The 20,549-nt window shown below is 42.6% G+C and overlaps 2 protein-coding genes across 3 annotated transcripts; both read right to left on the reverse strand.

Moving 5' to 3' along the window:
* Positions 1–8,637: 8,637 nt before the first annotated feature.
* Positions 8,638–13,189, reverse strand: cdkn1bb (cyclin-dependent kinase inhibitor 1Bb). 2 transcript variants are annotated; one of them, XM_037105930.1, is made up of 4 exons: positions 12,820–13,189; positions 12,234–12,695; positions 11,822–11,960; positions 8,638–10,353 (listed from the first exon to the last, which is right to left on the reverse strand). In XM_037105930.1, the coding sequence occupies exons 2-3, from the start codon at positions 12,676–12,678 to the stop codon at positions 11,845–11,847; spliced, it is 561 nt and encodes a 186-aa protein (XP_036961825.1). In that variant the 5' UTR covers positions 12,679–12,695; positions 12,820–13,189; the 3' UTR covers positions 8,638–10,353; positions 11,822–11,844. The 2 variants fall into 2 exon arrangements, with proteins under 2 accessions (XP_036961825.1, XP_036961824.1); XM_037105929.1 differs by having other exon boundaries at positions 12,234–13,186.
* Positions 13,190–14,717: 1,528 nt separating this feature from the next.
* On the reverse strand, positions 14,718–20,345 carry yars2 (tyrosyl-tRNA synthetase 2, mitochondrial). The gene is made up of 5 exons (XM_037105927.1): positions 18,633–20,345; positions 17,325–17,492; positions 16,999–17,154; positions 16,669–16,839; positions 14,718–15,113 (listed from the first exon to the last, which is right to left on the reverse strand). The coding sequence occupies exons 1-5, from the start codon at positions 19,793–19,795 to the stop codon at positions 14,954–14,956; spliced, it is 1,818 nt and encodes a 605-aa protein (XP_036961822.1). The 5' UTR covers positions 19,796–20,345; the 3' UTR covers positions 14,718–14,953.
* Between the last annotated feature and the right edge of the window lie 204 nt (positions 20,346–20,549).

Raw genomic sequence — 20,549 nt, forward strand, 5'->3', positions numbered from 1 at the left:
CGTGCAGAGGAGGAACCCATGCTAGGTCATGAAACGCTAGACTCTGTGAGCTTTGTCGATCGTCCATGGCGTCTTTGATCCTGCCACCTGAGTCACGCTCAGAATAGAACAGAACTTCATTATGCTGCTGAAAATAGGCTGGTGGAGCTTAGAAAGTCACAAGTCACACAAAACCAGCCATTGTGCCGCACTTTACACTCAAAATGGTGAAAATAATCAGCTGACTGAATGCTAAAGATCCAGTCAAGAAACAACACAACCTGTTGAATTGGTTTGCATTCCAATAAGATGGTCCTGAAACATATTGGTCACTTGTACATTTCTACTGTTGAATCTGCTAATTTTGCACTGGAGAGGTCATGTTCGAGCCCATTACTGTGAGCTGCCATTGGTTCGGTTCATTGCTGTTTTGACCTGCATCATGTGTTGACTGTCAAGGGGAATCATTTTTTATGATACTTTAATAAATCACATAAAAGCTACTCAGCTAAATCAAATAAATACATTTATAATACTAAAAGATCAATTATTTTGAATTTGCAACCTGGACTAACCAGCACCAGACAACTAACAGCCCATGTTAACAACAAGCTGGTGAGCGAAGTGGAGCATTTAGCAGCTAATGGGAGTTAGTGGAGACCAAAACAAAGCTACGAGTAGAATTTATATTTAACCGTATATCAGCTTTGTCTGATGACTTCATCTGCCATGTTTTAATGGCACCCAAGTGCAAAATTTTTTATCTTGATGGAAACCCTCCATATTTTGTATTTTATTTAGCTGATTTTCTGGGAAATTGGTTAAAATGTGCAGCTTCAAGTTTACCTAACATAACAGTTCTTCACTAAATAATTGTTACCATAAAAAAACATCAGGTTCATTTGATACAGCTAAATATTTTTAATTTTAACACACAATAAGCCACCTCTGCCACTAGGGGTCCCTCAATCAAAACAATGAAAACAAAAGGCATAGCTTGATGACGTTGTGGACTACAGAGGGCTGATAGAGGTTTTTGTCTAGTTATGCTCAACGACTTCTTTCTTAACTCTGATGTTTCCCTGGAAAAGATGGCGACAGCCTGCTAAATGAAACACATCCTCCCCTTGAATAACATCATTGATTTCTATGAGTAGTTTGGACACCAATGAATGAGATTGAGGATAATTTAAGAACACAACCCAACAATATATCCAAGACATCATCATGAGGATAGGACACATCAGGAGTTGTGTTGTGTCTAGAGATAAACAAAGTCACGTGGGGCTGTAGGAGTGTTGGGCTTAAGATCCAGGAGACCAAGCAGCAGTCTGTGGCTCATGCCATTTAACCATGATGACCTGTGTTTCCCACTTGTCTCCGTCACTATAATTCCCCTCACTTCCCACAAAAAAACTGCCAAACAGGCTCAGCTGGGAGGTCATGGCTGGTGAGCGGCTGGTCGTTGTCAGGCTGTGCGGTCGTGCCTGCCCACCATGGGGGTGCTTGGAGGCCACCTGTCTAGAGAGAGGCCCAGGCATGTAGAGGCCCAGCAGTGCTATATGAAAGCAGATATGGGTCAACAGGTGTGCGTGCATGTGCATGTGTGTGCGTATGTGTGTGTGTGTGTGTGTGTGTGTGTGTGTGTGTGTGTGTGTGTGTGTACTGTGTCAACCAAAATTGCGACAAACAATGTCAGCAGCAGCTGATGCCAGCCACTCTGTCAGGAGTTGTCCCTAAATAGCGAAGGCCGGCAGTTGCCTGGGGACAGTTGTTGTGGCTCCTTGCCCCCCCTCACCCTGTACCTCTTTACCACAGAATATTTCACATTCCCATATTTGGTCTTCAAATGCAAATTAGACTGCTCCAGTTTATTCTGATTGGCTCGGTCTGGCTCGAAACCGTAATAAAACACCCAATGAACACACACACCTGTGATCCCATTAGAGTCATGTGCTACCAAAAAAAAAAAAAAACCTGGCTTGCTCGGAAACTGAAAAGGAGTTACTCAGAAGAATAATGTTACAGAATTATTTTTGGCGTATGTTAAAAAGACGTTTTTATGATTGGTTTTGGTGTGTAGGCAGTTTGGTATGAAAGCTGCCCTACCAAGGTTAAGCCTGAGCAACAAGAGACGTGAGACACAGCTATTCATGTTGGGCCTAACAGCACCTCTTAGATGTGAAATCAGTGTTAAGCCCTTGTATTACTTAAGTATTGACCTGGTTTCCATGGTTTCTATGTGGGAAATGCAGTAGTGGTAAGGTTCGTCATCTTAAGTGGCCCCGCAGTACATGGGGCTCTGCGTCCCTTTATCCCCAACTCAGAAAACTTGTCTATGCAGCCTTTCACAACAGCAACAGATACAGTATGCCCTTTGACCCTGTCCCTATTTGGTCCAAGCAGGGCGACATCACCGCATGGGATAATAAATCAGCAAGAGGCCAGGAGGTTAGATTGACCCCCCCTGACCTTTGGCCTTAAGAGATATCCCTCAGCCATATGTCTGTGGTGCACCATGCCCCACCCCTCCCCAGTTCCAGAGGAAAGCTCCGCAGCCAAGAACAACAGCGCTAACCGGCACCGTTCAAATCCAAAGATCCATCCGAGCTGCTCAGTTTCAACATCCCCGGTCCGGCCAGCCATAGAAAACCCCTCCCAGGGCTGGCTTTGCTAAGTGTGACCGCCGCTAATGTGTTGTTACGGCTGCTGCAGCTTTGAGCCGAGGTCAGAGCACACTTTGAGGCGTGGTATGAGGTGCGGCAGAGGGGGCAAAGGGAAAGCTGGCTATGTAGGTCATATTATTGGGGACTTTTCCCCTAGACAGGGAGAGAATTCCTGGCTAGAAACTGGAAGGACTTCAGTGGTGTGCTGGGGTTTGGCCCGCCGAGGCAGAATGTTAGGCATGGTGGACAGCTGCACCACGGAGCTACTGTAAGAGCACAGGGGGGGGGGCGTTATTTCAAAACAACACAGACGTGATACACTGTATGAGCTTTGAAATGTCAGTCTGGTGTTACGTTTCGATTTGCGAAGGTATTTTTAATCAGAAAAGGGAAGTGAAAACAGAACACACACATACAGTCGAAGGATTACTTGAAAAACGTGCCAAATATGGTTTCACTGTTACTGAATACTTCTTAAACACGAATTCTCGGAAGTGATGTAAGAAGACTGAGGCCTTGGGGATCATCGACCCCTGTCAGAATCCTGATCAACCTCTATCTAGCCTAATATGCATGGTCGTTTTTTTGGACTGACTGACCAAAAACAGTACGTGTGTGAATAACTAGGCGAAGATTTGTATAGATGCCTCCACTCGGTCACGTTTAGAAAGCAGGGTCGCCCGAAAGAGCCCCTAAACAGCAACGCGGGTGAAAATTGAAAACAGAGTGAAAAATTGAATATTAGGAAGCCAGCGGACCGCATCCACGGCTCTCCAGAAGCAGAGGTACGTTTCATATGGCGAAGAGTCTGCTTTTCTCATCAGGCCCCTGCGTTGGAGAACATGTTCACTCATTCTTATGGCAGGAACCTTTTCAACACCAGAACTGAGAAGCCTGCAGCGTGGAGGCCCCACGAGCCTCCTGATGAGGGCAGCAGAAGCATGACAAAAAAAAAGTAAAAAAATAATAGAATTTCAAAAAATGTTAGAAAGAAGTCCGGGTATATTCACGTCCACATTATTTTCACACGAAAAGTGGAAAGCTGATGCATTTCTGACCCCGAGCCAAAACAACACTCAAGACATTTTTCCGCTCTGTGTCACAGCGTCCCCTTGTCATTGGTTTGGACGTTATGGCAGGCCGGCTCGGTGGACGGGATGTAATATGATGTATACTGCGGTCAGTGTTGTAAGATGTATTCAGCTGCATGGAATCATTGCCACATACGCTTTCTGTGAATGCAACAAAAAGGTTGCATCATACGGAAATTATTTAGCTTCACGTCAAATTCACATCACATCCTAACACGCCCATACGATCATCATCATCATCATCATCATTGTGTGTGGAAAAGCTCTTCCAGTAGGCGCGCAGACACACACACACACACACACACACACACAATCCTTATCACTGAGATGGTTAATTGAGGACAGGTCTAGTTAGTCAGGATGTGTATTCTTTAAATTGCGTTAATGCCGAATGATTTGGTCAATAAGTTGTTCAGTCGGTCAACAAAATAAATTAGACACAGTCACAAAAGAAATCTTCTCTTAGCTTTACATCATTGTTCATTCAATCAATCAGAAAAAAAAAATCAATTTTATTGGGAGATGTCAGCTTGTGGTGGGCATGTTTTACTCGCTGACATTTTGTCAGTGATGGAATGCAACTAAGTACATTTACTCAAGTGCTGTACATACAAGGTGCCCTTTTCTACTATTCCATACTTCCACGCCACTTAATTTTGGAGGCAAATATAGAACTCTTTACTCCACTGCATCAATTTGAGCATTTTAGTTAGTAGTTACTTTTAAGATTGCAAGCTGCATCTGAGCCTAAATAGAGCTTGTATTTAAATTCATGTATTATATTACTTTAAAAAGAAAATGAAAAATCGAAAAGCTGAAAATCAGGTCTTAATTCCACCCAGGCTAATTAAGGATTATAGAACACAGTACTTACGTACATGGAAATAAATATAATTTACCTTTACTTGCACTTTTGATACTTAAAGTACATTTAAAATCAGATACTTTAAGATTTTACTCAAGTACTATTCGCACAGGTAACTTTTATCAAAGTCGTATTCTATACACTAAAGGCTTGAGTGATGAAAGGGAAAACGAATCTACACAGTGATGTGAAAGGCCAAAGAAACGAACTTGAGGTCTATCTGCCCTGCACAGATGTTTCAGCTGGAGGCTCTGCCTCTGTTTCTCGGCCAAATGCATCCAAACGCATCCTCGGACATTCCTGACGGGATTACTGGGCCAGGTACCGTCCACTGGTCAGGAGAGGGGAGATAAAGAGAGAGTGAGTCGGAGTGAACGTGCAGCACGGCCTGCTTGTTTTCACGTCTGCGTGCTGCGTGCTTGAGCAGATTTGCCTTGATAAAAGATAAAGGCTCTTTGATAGGCTGCAGGTGCGCTGCTTTAATGAGCATTACCACCCCCACCCCCCACTTTTTCCCCCCTTCCGAACGAACCACAGACACACATCTGTACATCTGTCATTCGATGCTCTGCCGCATCTCCGTAGCATCTCCTCCCCCTCCCTCTCTGCCTGTCACTCATCCCCCAGACTCTCTCTCTCTCTCTCTCACACACACACACACACACACACACACACGCATCTCATCTCACACACTCCTCTGTGTTTGAGGAACCGGAGTGACGTCAGAGCAGTCGCTGTTCAATGAAATAGTTTCCCTGTATTGATACAGCTTTCCCCCACGCTGACAGAGGGGATCCAACTCAATCCAATTGAGCTGTCCAAAAAACATCCAAACCCCACCCACCGGGGGCATTCCAGGCAGGCTAAGACAAACGCTCAGAGAAACTGGAAAAAAAAAAAAATAAAAAAAAAAAAATACAGTAATTCAGACGCAATTTGGCCCTCTCCCTGCCTGTTAGGCACGCTGGGGAGAGAGAGAGAGAGAGAGAGAGAGAGAGAGAGAGAGAGAGAGAGAGATGTAAGGTGTTTGTTTGCGGGCACTCGCTTTCCCCTTATTCAGAGCCCGATGTGCCAAGGGAATAGCTCGATGACGTGGGTTGTGGTCTGGGCAGGAAACATGGGGAGGAACTTGTGACTTTATATTAAGTGCCGGGGCGGTTAACAGGAAAAGATAACCTGCTTCTGTTGATATAGCAAGGAAGTGTGAATTCTTGGCACATGCGAGATGTCGCAGTGAGGAACGAGGCGACGATGCCTTCCACGACTCTGATTGACTGGCTCACTGGAATTTCCTCGAGTTCGCCGTGGTTTTGTTTGGGTGGCCGTGACGGAGTGTTGCAGTGTTACAGGAATGCTTTTTTCCCTCCTTTTTTTTGGGGGGGGGCATTCCTGCCTGTAACAGATAAACGGTGTTGCTTGTGCAAGGAGAGGCGCTGTTGCATCACCGTGGCCGCACAGTCATCTGTGACCTCCGTCGTCTGCCGTCTTTTTTTTCCTGCGCAGAAGACAAACAAACACTCGAGCGTACACACGCTGCATTGTGAAAGAATTGTGCAAAGGGTTATTCAGCAGATACCCAGCCACTTCAAGAGAAATAACTCCGAATGATGAGAGGCCATCTTCTGTCATCCAGGGGTCATGGACAACTCATACACAGGACAGAAAAAAAGAAAAAAAACAAACAAAACAAAACAAAAAAACATATGCTCGGGCAGAGTTTCCATTACTGGAACAATGATGTGTAATTCATAAAGAAACGTGTCAGATTCTGACAATCAACATAACATTTTGCAGTCACCATGTGTAATTATTACATCAGCGTGGTGAAATTATACCTCCCATTGCCTGAAGAAATAAGAAAATACCCATGTTGCACTTGAGTAATAACAGGGTGTCGACACCCCTCACCTTACAGTACATGCACTCCCTGTATAGATCAGAAAAGAAAAAGATATGTTGAAAGTGCTCCGGTGGGACACACACACACTCACTCACCAGCACGACAACCAGACTGATTACACTTGCATCCCAAAACACAAGTGTCTGATGGGGTTCTTGTCACATGTTTAGCATAGCCTTTACATTGTGATTTATTTCCTGTCTCATGTCAGTTACACAACCGGTGCAGCCTACATTTTCTCGTAAACCGCAACCACAGTGTGCCTCAATGTATTTTTTTTTTTTTTATATTTCTCGAAAGCCCTAAAAGCATTTTTAACTGTAAAAATTTTTTTAATAAAATCTTTTTAAAGGTTATAATTGCACAAAAAAATACTACATTTATAAGCAAATTTGCAAAAATGTTTTTATTTAAAAAATGGTTAGCATATAGTATTGGTGGCTTCTTGGCTGAAACACACACTTTCTCCTGCTTCTGCCTCCATCCAATCAGCCAGTCAACCAAACAGACACCCGGTCAGCCATTTAGTCAGTAAGTCAGCAGTCAGTCAGACACCCAGTCAGTCAGTCAGTCTGCTGTATGGGCAGGGTGGAGGCCCGTAGACGGGCTCTTTGTCTGAGCAGAGAAGCCCCAGACACAACAGTGGCCGGCCCCGACCCCTTACAATGGCCCTCCACACAAAGACCCACACTGTGGGACAATAGGCCAGGCTCAGAGTGGGGGGTGGATGGCTGAGCTGAGGTTACCCACCTGCACACTTCAGGACCAACCCCCCCCCCCCCCCCCCCCCCATCCACCCCTGGCCACCATCCCCTCCCCTCCTCCCTCTCCTCACACTCACACACACACCTACACACAAGCTGAGAGCCCCCACCCATCCAGCTTTAAAGAGCTGCTGCAGGTGTCTTCCTGTGTCTGTGGCTGGAGGAGGAAGCAGGGGGATGCCGTGCAGTGAAAGCATTAATTTGGGTTTCACAGCAGACGATGTGCCTTGACAGAGACAGAGACACATGTGTAGTAAAGTTACTGCAGGTCAAAGGGCGTCTAGACACGGATTAGGTCTCCGCTGTTGGTAAACATCACTCACGACAATGAGGCTTTTTTTTTTAACGTAAAGGAAAATAAAAGTGAGGAGAGGTTGTGTATTTATCAGTAACATTTATTTTTTTTTCGCTTTTAGGTTATTTGTGAAATAACATTTCTAAAAAATTTCTAAAAAAAAAAAAAAAAAATACAACAAAAACAATAAACATTCCAACACATTTAAAATATACTATGTTGAACAGATTTATACATATTTTTTACCCTTGAATTTTAGATGTAATCAAGAGGTGTAAAAATACACATCCTAAGTTGAATGCAATTTCACCACTAGGCTCAGTTCATTTAACAGATAACACCTTCAATAACGTAAAAATAAAAGTTAATAACCTTCTTAGTGGCAAGAACAATTTCAGGTGACAGCATGACACAAAACACACCACACAAGACTCATAAGTGAAAACACAGTCTGTCTCGCTCCTCTCCCACACTCATTTGGTTACACACACACACACACACACACTCAAAGAAATGCTGATACTACTGAGGCCAATATATAGCTTTATAAAATAAAAATAATTAAAGTTGCAATGTTTTACCTTGCAGTTGAGGATCGTATTCTGGAACTCAAAGCACTTTTTTTTCCTTTTTTTTTTTCCATGAAAGCCATTCCCATGATAAGTTACTGGATGTCACTGGCTGCAACAAGTGGTCTGCTTTCTCCGCTCTCCTTTTCATTGGATGAGCAAAGTGTCAATCATCAGCCCGCTTAAAACTGGTGGATCCATATTGGGAGTGTCACTACATTGTACCAGGATGCCTCCACTCACACAGCTGCTGCAAATGCTCTGCACTTACAAAAGTGTGTTTTGGATTTTAACAGCGCCGGAAAATGTTGTGACATTTTTCCTTTTAATAATAACAACAACATTTTGGCTATCTTATGAGAGAAAGCTTGGCAAATGTAGTGTGTGTGTGTGTGTGTGTGTGTGTGTGTGTGTGTGTGTGTGTGTGTGTGTAAAAATAAATGTACACCAAGTGTAAAAAAGCAAAAAGCAAAAAAAAAAAAAAAAAAACATCCACAAGTCAGATAGATTTAATTTTCTTTTTTAATTGATTGCAACACATTTTATAACCACACATTACAAAATGCACATCAAATATTTTTTCAGGCTCAGTTTGCAACCTTATTGATAACAAAAAAAAAAAAAACTACCAAAAATATGCTTTTACAAAATAAGACAATTATAATAAAGTAAATGCCACTTTGGATAACCGTAATCAAAAAACCCATTTTTTTATTCTACATTAAAAAAAAAAAAAAGCTTGACATAAATAAGTTAGTATAATTTCTCAGTGTTTTTACAAAATTATGTACATAGGTACATTGCAAAGATTTACACAAATACACAGGCATGGTGACTGCATTTCTGAGACGAACTGTTCTCTCTCTCTCTCGCTCTCCCCATCCAGGTGTACACTGGTCTCTTTGAATATAACCCACACTTTAGGCAAATAAAAGGGAAGCTTTTAGACGCTCACATTTGCATCCTCAGCAGGCTAACAACATTTGTGAGAAAAAAAAAGGAGAAAAAAAAAAAAAAACATACATGGAAATTTAAGTCAAGGTTATCACAAAGTAATACGATGTGAAGTCAATTAAAGGAGCACAGGTGGCGCTGGCAACCATACTGAAGCAACCATGTATTTGGTATTGTAGGACATTCAACCCTTTTCAGAAAGAAAAAAAAAAATCTCCTCTCTGAAGAGCATTAAGGCTGATGATGAAACAAAAAAAAAAGGAATATAGTCACAGAGAGGATGACTTTACGACACAACCTGTGCAGTTTTTGTATGGTCTTTGTCCTTCAATATCTGAGTACCTCACAACTCCAGAGGAAATCTAAACACACCCTCACAATTGTGGCTGAGGTGTGCAGGAGAACTTGAGACAAAAAAAGGGATCATATTCCAGGATTCAACTGATGTTATAAACACATTTATCACAAAATAAATACCGGGTGATGTAAAAGGAAGTCCTAACACAAGTACTAAAGATTGTTTTTTTTTTTTTTTTATTGTGTTGGTTTCCTGGGGAAATAGATCTTCTAGGAGAACCTGCACTTGGTGACACTGATGTGACCACAGGAAGGAAAAAATAAAAAACAGATGAGCTACATTTGTACCGTTCTTCACTGCTGAGTTAGGAAGATGACGAAGTGAAGATACACTGTTAAGAAACTGTAAGAAGCCATGATTTTTTTTGTTTGTTTTGTTTTAAATGTAGCAATTAGGGACTTTGTCAGAGTCACACTGCCTTTTTAGAAAAGAAAAAAAAAAATAGAACAGAACAGCATTTTGGAAACACGTATCAAAACTACACTGCAATTCTTCAAGTCAAATCAAAATTCACACCTTTTTACATAAAGGATCTGTGTTCAAATCATAATGCTTTTTCTTATGTGCTACATATGGAGAGAAATAATATATAATAATATGTATATTTATTTACACACAGGTAGTAAAAAATAAGGAGCAAAAAAGGAAATCAAACCTAATTGCACACTGCTACATTGACTGCTTTTAGAGGCAGTAACTTTTTAAATTGAGTGCCACAACTTTAGTGTTTCTATTCAGTGCTTCAACAGCGTCCTCCCCCGTCTTCAGGAGAGCTGATATGTTTCTGATGCTGTGTAGTTCCTCTTCCAAAAAAAAAAAAAAAAAAAAAAAAAAAAAAAAAGAAAAAAAAAAGACAGAAATTCGGCCATCACTGAGGTTTCCCACATAAAAAGGGGAAATACATCTTCGGCTCTGTGGGGGAAAAAAAAAAATCAGATGAAGAAAAAAGTAAATAAGAGGCTGCAGAGTTGGGAATAACTTATGACACTGAGCATCATGCATCACTTTCAGAATACTTTTGCAAAACAAATGAGCATAGACAGAAAGTTTGTGGAGTTTTCAGCTAGCAAAAATGGAAACTTTGAAAAAAAAAGGGGCGTGGGGGTGGATTGAGTCAGTATCCAAAAACATGGTGAGAAACATGTGAATACACTGAACACGGTCAGCTGAGCTGATGCAAGAGATGTTCGTTGGCTCATTCATTCGTCTCCTTCCTAGATAGTATGTGTGTAATAATAGCAGGAGTGTGATTTTACACCAGCACTCGCACCTTCTTCAATCTTATACCTAAATTATTAATAGGTTTTTTTTTCCTTTAAAAAAATACAAAAAGCGGATATTTTTCAGCATGTCTTCATCAAAGCCAACATACCGTTTATATAGTGTGTTGTATTGTTGTGTGTTTGCCATCTTTATAAAAACACATCACAAGATTCCATGAATTTAAACACACACACACACACACACACACACACTAAGAAGACAAGTTTGGGTGTTCACATCCTGCCATGACAGTGCACATATTCCCCCTCTGCCTTGGCCAGCAAAGCACACTTCATTTTCAGACCTGCACACACACACATCCACTCTCTCTCTCTCTCTTTCTCTCTCCACCGGCAGAGACAGACGTGTGTGTTGTAACATTAGTGTGCAAAGTGTGTGCAGAGGACACACACACACACACACACACACACACACACACACACACACACACACACACACACACACACACACACACACACACACACAGGGACCAGCCCCTTCCCGTCTCTGCTCTGCGCTGAGGGCAGTGGCTGCTGACGTGTTACTACTACACTGTTGTTCAGCACACTTGTTGTTTACAGTTTAGTCGGTAAGTCAGGCTGGCCGTGCAGGCAGCGGGGCTGTAGTAGAAAAAAAAAAGGAGCGAAAGTGCAGCCATGTTTCATCTGTTATGTACTCCTCTTGCATCCATCAGAGCGCGTCGAAGTGCAAAACTAAAAACCAAAAAAGGTTTTTTTGGGGGAAAGGCTTTTACGCGCACCGTTACTACTGGTGTTCAATGAATGGGGCAGCCCGACAACACCTCCGAGGCGCAGACAAAAACATAATCATACTTTCACGTGAGCTTGCTTCACAGCGTCACAATAAAAAGCTATCCCCCCCCCCCATCTGTCTTCTTAGCGATCAACAGCTGGAAGAGAGGAAGAGGAGGAGGAGGAGGAGGGGGCGTGCTGTGCGTTTTCTACTCTTTGCGCAGAACTCCATTTGAAAAACTAACATTTTTAGAAAAGTTGCATCAAAAGACAAAAACAAAAAAAAAACAAAAAAAAAACAAAACAAAACCCCAAAAAACAAAACAAACCAAACCAAAAAAAAACAAAACAAAACTGTTCCTTACCGTTTTTTTTCTCCTCCTCGTCCTCACGTTTGCCTCTTGGGACTGGTCTTTCTGGGTGTGTGTTCTGCAGAGAGGCTCCGGCTCGGACAACTAACCTCATCTGAGCTGGTGTGTGACCTCTTATTCTGAGTCGAGGTGTCTGCAAAAGCAAAACGTAACCATCAATATTAAAAATATATATATATATATGTATATTTAACAAAAAAACCCTACTAAAATAACTAAATAAACAAATAGATGAATGTCGCGATGCATGGAACATTTTCATTCTGATCCCAGTTTAGAGCCAATTCATATTCTATATGAACTGAGCGACGTGAGCCTGGGTGTGCTGCAGTGAGCCCCACCACCCCCTCCAGCCTTGGCTACCTGTTACACATAAAATGCACTCGGGGTGAAAACAGTCCAGTACCGTGACATGCAGGTCTCTTCCTCAGCCCGGTGCACTGCTCCGTGCACTCCATCTGCCCGTCGGACCTGTCGCTGTCCGCGCTCGGAGCCACCACAACACAGCTATGATTCCCGTTTAGATCCACATTGTTATTCCCAGCGGAGCAGACGCCCTTCTCCCTCCGCGCGACCTGCCCGTTGTAGAACGCCGGGACGTCTCTGCAGTCCACTAGTTCCCACTCGAGCCTGCCGTTGGCCAGCGGCGTGTGATTGGCGAAGTCGAAGCCCCACTTGGCGGAGGCAGCCTCCTCCATGTCCCGCAAATGTCCCTTTAAATCCCTCTTTAACTCTTCGTGATTCACCGAGCCGAACAGGCTCCTGCAGGCTGACGGTTTCGGGTGATCCGACACCCGGGGGTCCGTCCGCTCCAGCGTCGGGCTCCCGTTTGATAGTCGAACGTCTGACATTTTGCCCCCCCCCTTCCCTGAAGAAAGACGACAATTTTTTTAAAATTATTATTTCTATTTTTTCCAAAACAGCCGGGAGCGTCCAGTATTTCACGAGGAAAGAGGAGGGAAAAAAAACAGAAAAAAACAAAAACAACACACCGCTCAGAAAACGAGGGTTATCTCCTTGACGCTGAGCTAGATCCACAACGAGCGTAAAAACGGTTTATGCCATGCACACGTCGAGCTGGAGACGGTGACGGCCGCGGTGTGCTGGAGCCCGGTGAAGTCTCCGCGGATCATCAAAACAAAGTGCACAGGAGCTGGAGCCGCTGTCAGGTCCGGCCGCGGCGAGAGAGACGGCAGACAAACCTTCTCAGTACCCAATATGGCGATTGAAAGATGTACTTGGGATTGAGAGTGGAGCTGAACTGGAGAGGGGGGGGAGGGAAAAAAATGATTGACACCAGGAGCTATTTAAACGCGAAGACGGGCGCTCATTGGTCTACGCGCTTAATCCCGCCCACTTCCTTAAGGTGGACCAGTTAGTTGCGACATCCAGGCGCGTCTGTGCACCAGGTCCACCAACTTTATCCTCCTCAGATGTAACACTGATATTTGCAGATAAGAAACCCCACACAACTTTAAAAACAGTTTCAACGCAATACTTGTTTCACTGTTGTTTGACTAGGCCTGTCTTTAAAAAAACAAAACAAACAAACAACAATTTGTTGTGTTTTATTTTCATGATCGAATAGAAAATACATAAATGTTAACTTATTTTATCATCTCAGCTGCCAAATTAGAAACAAACAACCAAAAAAATAAACATGTCTTTTTGGCCAGAGATGAAAGCTGCATACAATTTCAGACATTAAATGTTACGCCTGTAGAAAGCAATTTTGCACAACTGCATTCTAATATGCATAACTGACTAAAGACTCAACTCAAGGGTGGAGTTTGAGATATCACAATCCTTCATTTTACAGTTAAATTACTTATATACTTTATAAAGATATGCAAATAAAAACTCAAACTAAATATATTATAGAAAATGTGAACAAATAACAAAATGCATATGTGCATGTAAATACCAAATTAAAATGCTGCCGAAACAATCGTCACTTTGTAAAAAATGAGTAGCGGAGGCAGATTCTTTTCAAAAATTGAATGACTTTTTAAACATTCCACCTTAAAAGAGATGACATTTCTGAAAATACATCAGGGAAAGCTTCAAGGTGTGGGCCCTCTGCTAGAGAAGGTGTCCCCCCCCCACACCCTCAATGTCCATAACATAACAACAGCAAAACATTTTCTGCATATTGTGCAAATGTGTATCTTTACGACAGTGCACTTCCCCCGATTCTCTGGAGCCGAGAGGGGGGTAAGTCAAGGTCAGCACACACCAGACCCTGTCCTCATCTCCACCGGGGCCCCAGGAGAAAAAGAGAAGAACAGATGTACCACCACTAGAAAGCCACGCACGTCTCCACATTCAGAAGTCTAAAAAAAAAACAATAAGTAAAACAGAAATCCAAAAAGATAAACTGAAGAATGACAAGCAAAGACCCAGTGTGCCGAGAGGAAGAAATTGTTATTTACACCACACTGAAAACTCGCTGCTCTCAGGGAAAAACCTATGCCAATCTCGTACAAAATATTCCACCAATTAAATATAGAATTTATGGAAACTACTAATGATCTACAAGCAAGATTATTTGGTCTTGGAGTTTATCTAAAACCTAGTTCTTTTCTTACTGGTACAGTTTACACCCTCCACCACTAGGAAGGGTAAAAAAAACAGCCACATAAAGACAGCTGTTCGCCTCATGTTCACATCAAACTGAGACAAACGTGACTTTCTTAAAATAGAACCGTAAGCTGTTTGCCAGAAATGATGCAATTTAATTTTAATATGTCCAATTATTTACCTATGGGGTCACAGCAGGGTATGTGGTGCAGCTGTGTCGAGCGCCACCATTATGGCTGGAACAATGCTGCCCCCTAGTGGTCGCCTCTACAAGATCTCTTCAGCAGTACAAAGTCAGCAGGCAGCAAGCTTAATATCAAAATGATCTTTAATACCATAGCTTTAGATAGATATCACAACATCTGTACATATACATATTTATATGACAACCACAGGCAATGGCTGAGGGGTTTAGGCTGCGGCAGAAACCCCATGCTGTTCCAAAGTATCAGTCCATCCACCTCTGCTCACTGACCCTGCGGAGGTGTAACCGCCTACCTTCCCAGTCAGTCTGTCATACGGTCAAACTGGTCCCGTTCGAGAGCCTCAGAGACTGAGCCACTTGATGATGTAGAAGTTCCTCTTGCCCACTCTGAGCAAGGTAAGTCCATTTGATAGGATGTGGAGTTTGGGGATCAGCACCTGCTCCGGCTTGTCCACCCGCTTGTGGTTGATCCACACGGCTCCCTCTGAGACCATTCGATACCTGCACACAAACAGTAAAACAGCGAGTCAGTGCATAGTTCCACCTACATGACATTGAGCAAAAACTAACCCTAACCCTTTGCTGCAAAACATATTATGAACATTATAAAAATCTCATCCATCTTACCAAACTTTTTAAAGCCTACAATCAAACTAAGGTATGGATGTGTATAATCGAAAATTTAAATTATAATAAAACTGCAGCGTATTATACATCTGACAGATTTTCTGTTCTTCTGTTTGTATCAATATAAATTAATATAGCTTTTGGCCTTTTTGGCCAATCAAAAAATACATTGAAAACATCATTATAGACATTTAAAAAAATTAAATACTTTGACACTTTTTAGAAGAAATGGACACTTAAGTGAAGACATGTAGAAATGGCTACAAGTAAGTGACTCAAATTACGAAAAAGCCAAATTGTTTTTGTTCTTTTCCCCCAGGTGTTGAGATTTGCGCTGCCGCTCCAGTACAAAGAAACAACATCTTGTTCTGGACACGGTGACTCATTTGTGCTCAACAATGGAGAGAACACTGAAGAACATTTAATCATCTGTCACTAAAACTGTGTGTGGCTTCATGGCATCAAAGGTAAAAGATGGAGCCTGACAATATCGACCCATCAAAGATGCAATGGTATCCAAATGTATGTGCCAATACCAAAACTGTTTTTTTTTTACAGAACAAAATGCAGATAAAGATGCTTGAGCTGACTTAAAATGTAACATATTCCCAGTGAAGTTTACTGTTTGAATGCTCTGATTTTAGACAATAAAGTTCATTGTTACAAGTATAAGTATGTCAAGTATAATATACTGTCTATATATAAGAATTGCACATTTCCTCGAGCTTGCTGCTGCCTCTAAATGTACAACCCGACCTACATCAATACTCATTTGCAACTAATGAAAATACTGTAAATTTCTTATTTTAGTTAATTTAGTCTAATTTATTCTATTATACTTATTGTTTTGTGTCTCTGTAACTAACATGCTAACTTGTGCACTTAACGTGCTGACTTGTTTGTGTGTGTGTACAACTACTCCACATGCCTGTAATTGCCCCCCTAAGATGAATAAAGTTTTCTGAATTTTAATTAGAATATAAGCTGATGTATAGACATTGTCATTTTTTTAGTCCCAAATGCTGGCACCGACATCAGCCCCAAACATCCAGTATCCGCCTGGCTCTAGTAAAAGAGAATATATGTTATTGTAATTTGGGTGGAATGACCCTTTAATGCTCACTCTCGGTAATGTCTACCCTGGAGTGTGCAATGTGGCTCTGAAAGTGTATTTCTCCATTCTGAAATAATAGTAAAAAAAAATATCCTAATAGGGAAAATCTGGATTATTCCAGATGCTATAATTGTACAGATTTACCTCAGGGGCACTAATAATTCAGTGTATAATACTTTAATACCCACAATTGTAAACGAAAATTTTCTCAAAACATAATCTCTTGAATTCACCCACAGAGAGGGGCGCACACATAATGGAATTCAATGTACGGTTCTTGAAAGAAATGCATCATGGGAGTCACAGTTCACCTACCCTTTGGCTCCCTCTGGGATTGCTTTGATCAGGCGGCAGGCATCCATCACGGTGGTTCCCGGCTCCAACAGCATCTCATGGAAGGGCGCCTCCCTGAAGAGCTCCTGGAGCTCCTCGTCACTCATCTCCTCCAGGGCCTCCACGCTGCTGTGGTACAAGGCGTTCGTACATCTGCAATTAAAGTATCAAATATGACTTTTTGTTGTCTCGTCCTCAGTTACACTCATCTGTTCTCCAACTGAATGGATTCCGGCTGCCTGTAATGTTAAAAACTGTAAGAAATTATCAGGAAAAATAAACTACAGTACACACACACACACACACACTGACCTCTTTGCACTCTCCAGTCCCTCCTTTCCGTGCACCAGCTTCGTCACCTCTGCAGCCAGCCGTTTGTGTGCGAGGCGTTTACCTGGATCCTCTCTCTGCTGCTCCATCAACCTCTCCACCTCCGCCAGAGGAAGGAAGGTGAACAGCTTCAGGTACCTGTGAAAACACCAACATTATGTAACTCAGTAGGGGAAAGAACATATCTATCTATACTGGTAGATTCTCTATATCAGCAAGCCAGGTGAGGTGATTTACGAGTTGCTTTCAGAACTTGCACTCGTACTTTTATAACCAAAACTTATCAGTCGGGCTTCGTCTTCACCTACCCCTCCACACTGGCGTCGGGCTGTCTGAGAAAGAACTGGTAGAGTTCGAAGGCAGTCGTCTTGTCTCTGTTGAGCCACACCGCGTTTCCCGCCGTCTTCCCCAGCTTGTCCCCGACCGAGCTGGTCACCAGGGGGATGGTGAGGCCGTACACCTCCTCCCTGCTCACTCTGCAGAGGAATCAGGATTCATGTCTGGTGTGGGTATTTCAAAACCTGTTACTGTTACAGTCTGTTTTTTACTATTGTGTTATTGATTAACTGATTTTTGTTGTTCGTATTGACTAATTTCTAGCAAACTATGACACAAGCTAAAAAAATCAAAAGTTCTGTCCGATCTGAATTGAGGCATTTTTACATAAAACATCAAAATGATTATTATAATAATGAAACGTGTATACACTTGTCATTCACAGCAATACCAAAAACACATTCATATATAAAAGGTAACAGATAAACGTAACGTATAGTCATAGATTGTGTGGTAAATTAACTCATAGCCAAACAACAAGTTGTCCGGCTGGTCGCTGCACAGTAAGGCTGGGAAATATATCGATATCTTGACATGAAACCATATTTCCTCTTAGATTGTGGATAATGTTTAATCATAATATAGCATAAGAGTTGTCTTTTTCTGGTTGTAAAGACTGTATTACAGCAAAGTGATGTCATTTTCTGACTGTTCTACTTTATACACTACACTATTACCCTTATTTCTGATGATTATTTATTAAAAATCCTATTGTGGTACAATTTTGAAAAGTACCAATATTCATACACACAATATTGTTGCCGTGTTGACATCAAGGTTTTTGTATTAAAAAATACTGTGACATTCTGTGACAAGGTGCTAGCGTTTATGAAGCGATTATAATACAATTTCAAAATATCAATTAAATCTTGGATCACCCCATTTGGTTGCAGTAGAAATCATAAGCTTTTATTGATGAACAGGCGATCGCCTCCAGTTCGATTACAAGACTAAGCTGTAACACCAAGAGCTTTTCAGGCCTCACAGTGTCACCTTGGTGGCTACACTTAGCCAGATGGTTGGCTCCTGTTTTGTCGAAAACTGTCACGTGTTTTGCTAAAATTAATAGCTTATTGGTGGGTGAGAAGCATGCCGAATTAAAGAGTGCCCCCTAACAATTCACACAAGTTCTTTAGTCACACTTTTTCTGGTGTGCACACACTAACCAGGGCTCAATGTTTATTAAATTAGCAGAACTGTCTACGAGGTTTGGAACAATGTCAACAAAACACAGGTACTCGCGCCATTATAACCTCCGTTTAAGTAAGATGGACATTTACTTGTGAATGAACTCATGGCCAGACATCAAATTGCCCAGCTGGTCGGTGCCCCCGAGCTGAATCTTGCAGCCGTATATTTGGTTCAGGTGGTGGAAGTCATAAGCTTGGAACACCTGGTAGGTGAACTCGGTCAGGCTCATACCGTCTGCGCTCCTCAGCCTAGACTGCACGCCGTGGCGGCTGAGCATGGTGCCCATCCTGAAGTGCCTTCCGGCCTCGGACAGGAAGCCCACCACGCTCCGGTCCTTGTACCAGCTCAGGTTGTTAAGGACCTTCATGGTGCCCAGCTTCTTGGAGCCGTCGTGAAAGTGCAGCTCGTGGTTGGTGAAGATCCTCTGGATGCTCTCGCGGATGCTGCGGGTGTTCGCCTCCACGGCGTCCGCGGCCAGCCGCTCCCTCTCCCTCGTTTTCCCGCTCGGGTCGCCGATCTGGGCCGTGGCCCCCCCGAGCACGGCGAGGACGTGGTGCCCGGCGTTTCGGAAGTGCAGCAGGCCGATGAGGGCGAGCAGGTTCCCCACATGGAGGCTGTCGGCCGTGGGGTCGAAGCCGCAGTACACGGTCTGAGCACCGGACTGGAGCAGCCGAGGGAGCCGGTCCTGAGCCGCGTCCTCTGGGAAAGACTCCTTCAGGATGCCGCGTTTGTTTAGAGAAAACAGCAGTCCGTCACGCACAGGGGAGGAAAGATGCAATTTAGATCTGAGTGTGAGGGGAAGACTCGTTCTCCTTGGAAGAATAGAGGATCCATGCCGCGATGCGTAGCAGTAGGTCCTCGCCATGGAGGCAGCCATGTTGGACAATGTGACAAGGAGACGGAGGAGGAGGTGGAGGAGATGAGGGTGGGGGAAGTTTGTCAGAGGGAGAGCGCCCTCTAGTGCCCTGGTTCTGACAGCAGGGTGGCTGTCTGTGTAAAATGGATTTAAACACATGGGGGCGAAAATGAGACACGGACCATTTATACATCCATGTGAAAGACACCTTCCACCTTCCACCACCACCATCCATCTCTGCACCGTGAAATTACACCACCCAAAACTTGTGAGGGATATTTTAGTGTTGCATTTGATTGTTTGTTCTGCGACATATCGTAGTCTTCTTTTGTGTGTCTTGTGAATATATTTGGTCCCTGAAAAATGATGCAATGATGCACTTTTCATTTGACCCATATCCCAATATCCCAAACTTATTTTAAGCAGACTGCTTTAAATAAATAATGTAAACACATATTTATGGGAATTTGCACTGTGAGCACAATATAACCTACTTCAAGATCCCTTCCACACATTAAGGCGTACATAAAAAAAAATACTCTGTGTGTCTGACATGGTTTTTGAGAAAGAGGTCAGACTCTAAGCACGTTAATCTAAGCAGTATAAAACGCAAATATTCAACTGAAGGAACAAGAAGACATTCAGCTGATGCTGTAAATCAGTGGTGCATGTTGCTTCATGTAGGTGTGTTTCATAATATTTCTCTGAGCCATGCACACATCGAACCTGGTGCTTTGTGGACCCCAGAGAGTCTGAGCAGTTGCCTGATTATCCCAGTTTGTAATCCAGCTTTGGCCTTACATCAAGCACAATATGAATAATTATGTATTATATTTATGTGACATAACAAGGGCCTTTTATACAATACTTTTGAGGCACTGTGTTTGAGAGGGTCCCTGTGTGAAACCCTCATTTTAAAATGGGCTTTCTTTTTTGTTTTTGGCTAAATTGTTTTATTAATGTAGTATATAAAAATATTAAAATAAATACTGTTTAAGTAAGTATGGCGTGACACAGATGTGCGTTGGGTCCTACTTCTTGCCCTGGAAAATGTTTGGGAGCCTACGCTGCACTGCTGTACCTTTGCAGGGATTACATTTTTTTCATGGTGAGAATTTTTTTCTGCCATCCGTTTCTTACTACAAAAAAA

The sequence above is a fragment of the Acanthopagrus latus genome, chromosome 8, assembly GCF_904848185.1.
Source record: "Acanthopagrus latus isolate v.2019 chromosome 8, fAcaLat1.1, whole genome shotgun sequence".
Lineage (NCBI taxonomy): Eukaryota > Metazoa > Chordata > Actinopteri > Spariformes > Sparidae > Acanthopagrus > Acanthopagrus latus.

Excerpts from the sequence above, each read along its gene's own strand:
- cdkn1bb (XM_037105930.1), bottom strand. The coding sequence starts at position 12,678 with ATGTCAGACGTTCGACTATCAAACGGGAGCCCGACGCTGGAGCGGACG. Across the intron at positions 11,961-12,233 it reads GAAGAGACCTGCATGTCACG|ACACCTCGACTCAGAATAAG; the intron begins GTACTGGACTGT and ends TTGCTTTTGCAG.
- yars2 (XM_037105927.1), bottom strand. The coding sequence starts at position 19,795 with ATGGGTCAAATGAAAAGTGCATCATTGCATCATTTTTCAGGGACCAAA. Across the intron at positions 17,493-18,632 it reads GGCCATGAGTTCATTCACAA|AGTGAGCAGGGAGGAGGTGT; the intron begins GTAAATGTCCAT and ends ATTCCTCTGCAG. Across the intron at positions 16,840-16,998 it reads GGACTGGAGAGTGCAAAGAG|ATGTACGAACGCCTTGTACC; the intron begins GTCAGTGTGTGT and ends CTTTAATTGCAG.